Source organism: Aegilops tauschii, chromosome 2 (genome assembly GCF_002575655.3).
Source record: "Aegilops tauschii subsp. strangulata cultivar AL8/78 chromosome 2, Aet v6.0, whole genome shotgun sequence".
Taxonomy (NCBI): Eukaryota; Viridiplantae; Streptophyta; class Magnoliopsida; order Poales; family Poaceae; genus Aegilops; species Aegilops tauschii.
In genome coordinates, this window is record NC_053036.3 from 115,828,367 (window position 1) to 115,836,193 (window position 7,827).

General features: G+C 47.1%; 1 protein-coding gene and 1 non-coding gene across 2 annotated transcripts; one reads left to right on the top strand and one right to left on the bottom strand.

Moving 5' to 3' along the window:
* Positions 1-1,428: 1,428 nt before the first annotated feature.
* LOC120975048 (U6 spliceosomal RNA) lies at positions 1,429-1,531 on the top strand. Its single transcript, XR_005770893.1, has one exon. It is a non-coding gene; the product is annotated as a U6 spliceosomal RNA (small nuclear RNA).
* Positions 1,532-2,120: 589 nt separating this feature from the next.
* On the bottom strand, positions 2,121-7,330 carry LOC109760178 (4-alpha-glucanotransferase DPE1, chloroplastic/amyloplastic). Its single transcript, XM_020319008.4, has 16 exons — positions 6,761-7,330; positions 6,129-6,191; positions 5,918-6,006; positions 5,776-5,836; positions 5,205-5,283; positions 4,732-4,868; positions 4,488-4,646; positions 4,315-4,391; positions 4,050-4,189; positions 3,894-3,925; positions 3,731-3,805; positions 3,253-3,325; positions 3,044-3,132; positions 2,877-2,921; positions 2,650-2,802; positions 2,121-2,547 (listed from the first exon to the last, which is right to left on the bottom strand). The coding sequence occupies exons 1-16, from the start codon at positions 7,118-7,120 to the stop codon at positions 2,443-2,445; spliced, it is 1,737 nt and encodes a 578-aa protein (XP_020174597.1). The 5' UTR covers positions 7,121-7,330; the 3' UTR covers positions 2,121-2,442.
* Positions 7,331-7,827: the final 497 nt, after the last annotated feature.

Consider the following 7,827-nt stretch of genomic DNA (forward strand, 5'->3'; position numbering starts at 1 on the left):
GCCGCCGCCGAGTGCTACATCGGAGCACAGGTAGCCATCAGCGATGCTCCATAGCAGCAAGGGAGCTGCTTCATCGCAGCGCCGGTGGTCCGGCGATGCTCCATAGCAGCAAGGGAGCTGCTTCATCGCAGCATCGGTGGTCCGGCGATGCTCCATAGCCGCAAGGGAGCTGCTCCGTCGCAGCACTGGTGGTCCGACAGTGCTCCATCACAGCACCGGCAGCCGCCTGTCCATGCTCCATCGCAGCAGTACACGCGCTGCATCGCAGCTCTGCCGCGCCGCCGATGACTTGAGGTCCATGCACGCAGCGTTGCAGCTCCGCCATCGGTGTTGCATTGCAGCTCCACCGTAGCAGCACCGGTGACCCCCACATAGCACGACGGCGCTGGAGGGGATGCTCACTGAGGATTGCGGCGAGGCGGGCGACGGCGTCGTGCGGGGGGACGAAGCCAGGGGCGGAGCCGGCGAAGACCTCGCGGCTGGTGTCGAAGAGGCGCTGCATCGGCGTGGGCGGCACCGGCGCCGGAACAGCGACCACGGGGGCAGCCGCGGCCGCGGCGTTGGCGTTGGAGGACTTCTTCTGGCGGCGGCGGTTCCTGCGGGACGAGGCGCTGTCCGCGGCCACGGGTTGCCCTCCCGCCTGCGCCACCGGCATGGTCGTCGGGGAAGGGCGGATCTCGGGTCGCCGCTACGGCAGAGGAGGGGCGCGTCGTCGGCGGCGAGGGCGGGGGGTGAGGTGGGGTCGAGTGTGGAGGCCGGGTCGGGGGACGGGATCCTCTAGCTTCAATGGCTGGATCATGTAGAGAGAAGGGGAAAAGAATGTTTCTGGGGAAGAGATGGGAAAGGATAAGGATGCCAGGGATGAGTGGTTATGCGGAGGTAGGGGGAGAGCGCGTGAGGGGACACGTGTCACGAAAACGAGGCGGCTTACGACGTGCTGAAATCAGTCGGTTGATTTTCATCGTTTTCCATCCTTCTTGGCATAGGTGGCCACCCAGTCTTGACCAGGTTGACTTCAGATGGCTTTGTTAAAACCAAAAGGTGCATGCACTTGATCACTTGCTAAAATTACGGAACGGTGCATGCACAGATTCTTCTTTTTTCAGGGTTTCATTTTGTTTTAGGGGATTTTAGAGGGTTACATTTATTCTTTTGAGCGACCGAGGGTTACATACACAGATAGTTTTTTTTTTGTTTTTGAGGTGCACATACACAGATACTCAGGCTTTCTGTATGTTTTAAGCCCGCTTCGTATAGTGGGCCGACAAGAGGAAGACCCAGCCTAAACGCAGATGCGGCCCATTTACCCTTTACAGCGATTTTGCGGGACGCACGCACGCACGAAGAGGACGCCTGTCTGTTTAGTACCACATCGGCTAGCGAGAGAGGTTTCGACCGGTTTATAAGCTCAACGCTTGCACCTTCACTGTCCCTTCGGGGACATCCGATAAAATTGGAACGATACAGAGAAGATTAGCATGGCCCCTGCGCAAGGATGACACGCACAAATCGAGAAATGGTCCAATTTTTTTGAGATTTTCCACGTAGGTACCTGGTATTTTGCAGGTAGGCCCTCGGCTTTCCTTTTGTGTCCTGTAATTGCTCCTTTTTCTTACGGCTAGATCCCTCCACTGCCCCCTATCCTTCTAACGAGGTCCTCCACACCTGCAGGACGGTGCTCTTTCGAGATTTTGCGCCCTGGTCCCTAGTATATTGCATACATGCCCGGTATTTCCTCATGACTCATTTCATTACTCCTTTTTCCTAACAAAAAGGTCCCTTTCCTCCTAGCGAAGCATTTGCCCTTGAGGACGGTGCTCTGCTTTGTGCTTGCATCTCTTGTGTTATGTCTTTTTCTTCTTTTCCATTCGAATGCTGGAGTTACTACCACAGTACCACTCAACGTTCCTGTGCTTTCTTCACAACAGGGAGCAAGCATACTGTATAACCAAGGTTGCCAAATTTATCAACATTTGGCTGCATTCAACCAGCGAGTTTCGCCTAAAAGCGGATTAATCCGGCAAGGTAAAATAGACCTTTCGTAACTCCTTCCAGCTGAGGGCAGCACAATTCGATAAATACAAAAGTAAACCTCAACACAGAGATTTCTCTCTGAAATGTAAAAAGAACTTGATACACATATCCCACTTATTAAGAGTTTCCAAGACTCATGAGTTACAATAGCATAGACGAAATGGGAACATAAAGGACTATCTATATACACCATAATAGCAAATTGTAAAGATGCAAGACGCTTCAAGTTCAAGCATGTTAATTTGCAACCAATCAACACAACCCTATTATTCGGGGACAGGTGCCAACATCCCACGGAACAATAGCAGCCAGATCCTTCATGTTTGGCTGCTAGTTTATGGCAGTACCGTCTGGCAGTTCCAAGCCTGAAGAGACAGAGAACACAGGAGTGCTGGAGAACCGACAACTTCACAGCCGGTCGTACAGCGTAAGCAACTCCTTCAGCTTTGCTTCTTCGAGGCTAAGGCTGTCGAAGCTGACACAGCTTGGTATCCTCCATTTCCAATTTCCTTTCTGCGGATAAGGAGAAGAGAGAATAAGCTTCACGAGGCTACTGATTATTTATTCTAGCTGCAAATTAGCTCTTTTACAAGCAGGCGGTGTGCAGCCGATAACCTGTGTAGCTGGAGTGTTCATCCTAGCAGAGCTGCCAAGGCTGAGTATGTCCTGCATGGTTACCATGGAAGTCCTTGCAACGGAAGAGAGAGCAGTAGCAATTAGCGCCCAAGAGACATCCAAGTTGCTGACCTGCGGTAGATACTTGAACACCTGAAAGAAGTACAGGGAGTAAGATTAGGAAGACATGGTACCAGACATCGTGTCATGGTACACTAAACACTGACAGTTTGCTTCTCTTCCTCTGGTAAACTTTGCCACCAGCCAACAGCCTGAGGAAGACATGATTCAAAGTGTCAGGACTAAATTTAACTTCCAAAACTGTAAATAATATAATAAGTAATCTTCCAAAAGATGTGAATAAAGGAGTTTTGGAAAGGGTTAGGGTACTAACTGTATCATTATCATGTGTCCCAGTGTATACAACTTGGTTCAATTCATGGTTATGAGGTAAGTGGGGGTTGCCAGGACCACCGCCAAAAGCTGTCCAGTATACAAATTGATATTAGACCATTCAAATCTTAGTTAATATTTCACGTATACTCCCAGAGCCATAGTTCCTTATAGAAAGGAAGCATGGTCATAGTGCACTTGGACTATTACCGAACTGAAGAACTGCCATCCCTGGAGCCCCAATAGACTTCCTTAACTCAACAACATCTTCGGTTATCACCCCCTACAATTAGTTTTGGAATGAAAAGAGAACCATAAGCATGAAAAAAGGTTGCCACATTAAGACTATGGGGCCAGCTGACCAGACAACTTTTTTGCAAAACCACATTATAGTTGTCAAATTTCATGAGATTAACACTAAAAACAGTGTAAATTTAGATAATTGTGTATTTGACCCATGGGGTTGCGGCTCTGGCACCGCCAGTGAGCACGAAATAAGCGAATCAGCTGGCTGCAACTAAACTACAACCGCTCTCAGATCCAATTTTAATACTCCACAACAAATATTATGATTAAATCATGGCTAGTACTTTTTTTAGTATCTAAGTTTGCACAAATCCACCAAAAACTATGCATTTGATTCCAGATTACACTTTCAGCAGTTAAAAGAAAAAGCTCCAGTATTTACCAGGTCTTCAGCGATTATATTTATTCTACCAACAGCTTTGAACAGCGCATCAAAAAAGGCATTCCTTGGTCCAGCCTACTGCCAAAGAAAACAGGAGATAGCATCAGCATCAAAGATTTTGTGAAGAAAAGGAAACAGTACCATTCAAGAAGTCGATGCTCACCCTCCAGCTTCCAAACATCGCTACTTCTGATCCTACATTGTGCAAGCGTAATCGATTAGCATAATGAATTCCAATTTTTTCAAAAATAAAATAAATTTACTTACAGTATAATATTTATTATGCAGACAGGTAAGCGCAGTGATGTGTTTAGCTTACCCGAAGGAACTGCCCAAAAACCAGCAAGCCCCCGGAAATGGTCAATACGGAACTCATCATACAAATCAAGGGCACGTTTAATCCTCTTTACCCACCATGCAAAGCCATCTGCTTCCATAGATTTCCAGTCATACAATGGGCTGCAAGTTTAGCAAAGGAAGTAGTGTGTTCAACCTTTTTTCATGTCACAGGGAATGTAGGGTTACTGGAAACCCAACAGGCAAGAACTAGGAAAAATCAAATTGACAGGAACTGAAGCATCTACCTGTTCCATAGCTGACCAGTTTTACTGAATGCATCAGGGGGAACGCCACTAACAAATGTAGGGAAACCATTCTTGTCCTTTACAACCAGAGAACAATAAAAAATAACAGCTTAGAAAATTTCAATTCTTCACCGGTAGAAGTATGTTCGTTAGGGGAAACCAGTGAGGTATACCAGCAAAAATGATTTCCTGTTTGCCCAAACATCTGCGCTGTGGTAGCCAACATATATAGGCATGTCACCCATTATGCTGATGCCCAGCTTCTGAGCATGTGAACGAACCCGTTTCCATTGCTTTTCAAATAAGAACTGTTGTGCCATAAAATTTTCTATCTGCATAACACGTGCAATATATAAATATGCCAGTATTTTTGTAAAACATAATTACATTGCAAAATGAATAGTTTAAGCTACGCACAAAGTCCTTCTGGTTTTCATATATATCTTTCAAGGCTCCAGGATGGCGATCTTTCAGCGGTTCAGGCCACTCAGACCAGGACACTGCATTGATGCTATTGTCGATAGCAGCGAAAAGTGCAGCATCTTCAAGCCAACCTGGCAGGAAGAGGAGATAAACACTATAGACTATACTATGTATTAATGTTATCACTTCAGACATCAACGCCATTGCTATATTCCCTTTTGAACAGAAAAGACACGTATTTGTAAACGAAACCCAGCTGAATTAAGACTGTCATCTGAGCCTTGGTGCTTGCCCAACATTTTGATTGACTAGTTTATGGTTTATAATTTTATTTTATTTCGAAACGGAACGGTTTATAATTAGAAAATGTAAACCTTATGTTAACAGTAGAGGCAGATGTGTTTTTCCCAATAAGAATATGAGAGACGCAGAAAGCATTGTTTTGACAGCAAATCGAGATCTCTTGCCTGAAACATCTGGATTTTTCTTGAATTCGTCATACTGCCTTCTGAGCTCTCCAGGGCTCTGTAGGAGCCTCTCTGCTGCCTAGAATAAAAGATGTATATATAAACTGTTAACTCTAACCAATCTTCATGATAGAGACGCATTTTTCTTTTGTCAATGAGCACTAATTTTGTTCTTACACTAACCAAGAATATTTAAACTTGACCACCAAAGAATGTCCATGTACACAGAATGAAAAATAATGATTTGTATGGCCCATCCAAAAATGAAATGGAGCAACCATTTTTACATGCTGCCATACAGTAGTACTCGGGCTGTTGAATTGTTGATAGGCCAAGGTAATATCATTTAGATAACTTTATTCTGGCGTTTTCAAAATATGAAAGCAGCCAACAATTCAACGAATGCAATAAGTCATCCAAACATATACATATTGTACCAGGCTGGTAGGATAGCAAATTCAAGGGAAAAAAACAGAAGTATGTATAAGCTTGCACATTAAACAAAGTGGACAGGACGTGTCTTTTTTTGGCGGAAAGGACATGACCGATATAACAACCATTAATAACTAACCTTGGCAATAAGAGGTTCTTTCAGATTAGCAACAGTGTCAAATTCAACATATTCCATATCTCTGTAATTAATTTAAACACACAAAAGGTCAACGACAAACTTATAGGTGCTTTTACAAGTGACTGAAGAAATTCAAACTCACAAAGGATCAGGAAGTTCGTTTTCCATCAACAGCCCATCTTTAACAAGCTCTTCAAGAGAAATCAATAGTGTATTACCGCAGTTTGCATCCTGCAAATGTCAATGAATGTTCCCTATTACCATTGAATTACTGCTATAAATAGGCTAAAGTACCTAGTGCAAAGTTAACTCTGAAATAGGCAAACAAAATTCTAATTAACATAAAGCATCACCTGTCCTGAATAAGGAGAACCATCCTCCCCGGATTTTCTTCCCGGGGGAACAAGTGGAAGAACCTGTTGACATGGATCAAACCGATAATCAGCATTTTGGAAACTCGGTTTAATGCACAAGGCAATTAAAAGAACACAAGCACGACACCAAAATAGCATATGAAAACCCCGAGATTTAGCAAAAGCAACAAAATCACTGAACTAACTGTAATGGTCAGAGAGAACCGAGAGAGATTGCTTTTGTGTTGTTTCATGTCCATCGGCTTATTTCATCCCACTGCCCGATCACGTTTTCACACACCATCACGGTTTATCGCAGTGCAGAGAATATTAAGAAAACCAATCAGCATTGCAATGTGCAGCAAGAATGTTAAACTGTGCTACATTGTATTTTTGTAACCACTGTACAAATGGCTCGAATCCCTCCATCTTATTATGATTCCAATTTATCCCAACTTTGAAAACAATCTTGTTTTTCTATCGTCCCTTGTGATAACTCTACACTCACCACACAAAATTCCTAAATTATTACTACTCCGTATCAATCAGCAAGAGTTTACTGTTGCACGCCAATGGCAACCTAACCGGGCAGCAGCTCGGTAACGCCAAGGGCAATGCGTGTCAGTAATCACCTGCCAGAGCGTGCAGCCGGCGCCGTGGAGCCAGTCGAGGAACGCGATTGCCTGGTCGCCGAGGTCGCCGATGCCGTGCGGGCCGCGGAGCGACGTCGGGTGCAGCAGGACCCCCGCGCGCCGCCGCTGGGAGGCCTCCACGGTCGGCATCATCTGCTCGTAGCCCTCGGGCAGGTCCTCCCCGACGCCCACCGCCGCCACCGCGGCCGGCGTCGTCGTCGCGGCGCGGCAGGCGATCCCTCGCGCGGGGGGGCCGCGCGCCTGCGACATTGCGGGGAGGAGGAGGCGGCAGCGGCGGTGCCGGGGGAGGGACGAGGCCGAAGCGAGCTGCGGGAGCGGGACGGTTCGCGCGAGCGCCATGCGGCAGGGGGGCGGGACGGGGTGGCGTAGCGGGGAGGGAATGGGGGAGGAGGAAGAAGGAAGAGAAGGAGGGAGATATGGGCGCGGGGGTGGAACGTGGGCCCCACTTGTCGGGGCGCGCGGGGTGGGTGGCGTGGCGTGAGATGAGGCGCCGGATCACGGGGTCAAAGCCTATTCCGGTGGGATGGCGCGCCGCCGTTGACACGCGGCGGGCGTCGTCGGGATCTGCGTGCTTCTGAAATACGTCTTCCTCGAAGGCACACGCTTTTTCTTACCGTACGTTATCCACAGTCCACACTCAACTCCCTTCCTTTTTGTCGACTCGACACCATTTCTTCTCGTCAAAACATATCAGAAGTGTACAAGGCAAAGTTTACAAAGCACTATCTCCTATCATAAAAACGCATCTGGATGTCCTTCATCACGGCGTCGCGTGCGCCCCACCGGCCCGCCCGACTTCCTTCTCATTTTGTATCATCTCTCTCCCTCTCCCTCCCTCTCTCTCACTCTCTCTTTCTCTCTCTCTACCCCCGACACGCTCATAAGTTGCCTTCACTTCTTTTCTTATGACACCATCGTTAGATTTAGCATTGTCGTTGTCCATCATCGTCGTTGCAACCACCATCTCCGCCTCCTACAACGTTAAGTCGAGAAAACACCACACATCAAACACTCCACTACGATTGCCGGGTCCACCACCACACATC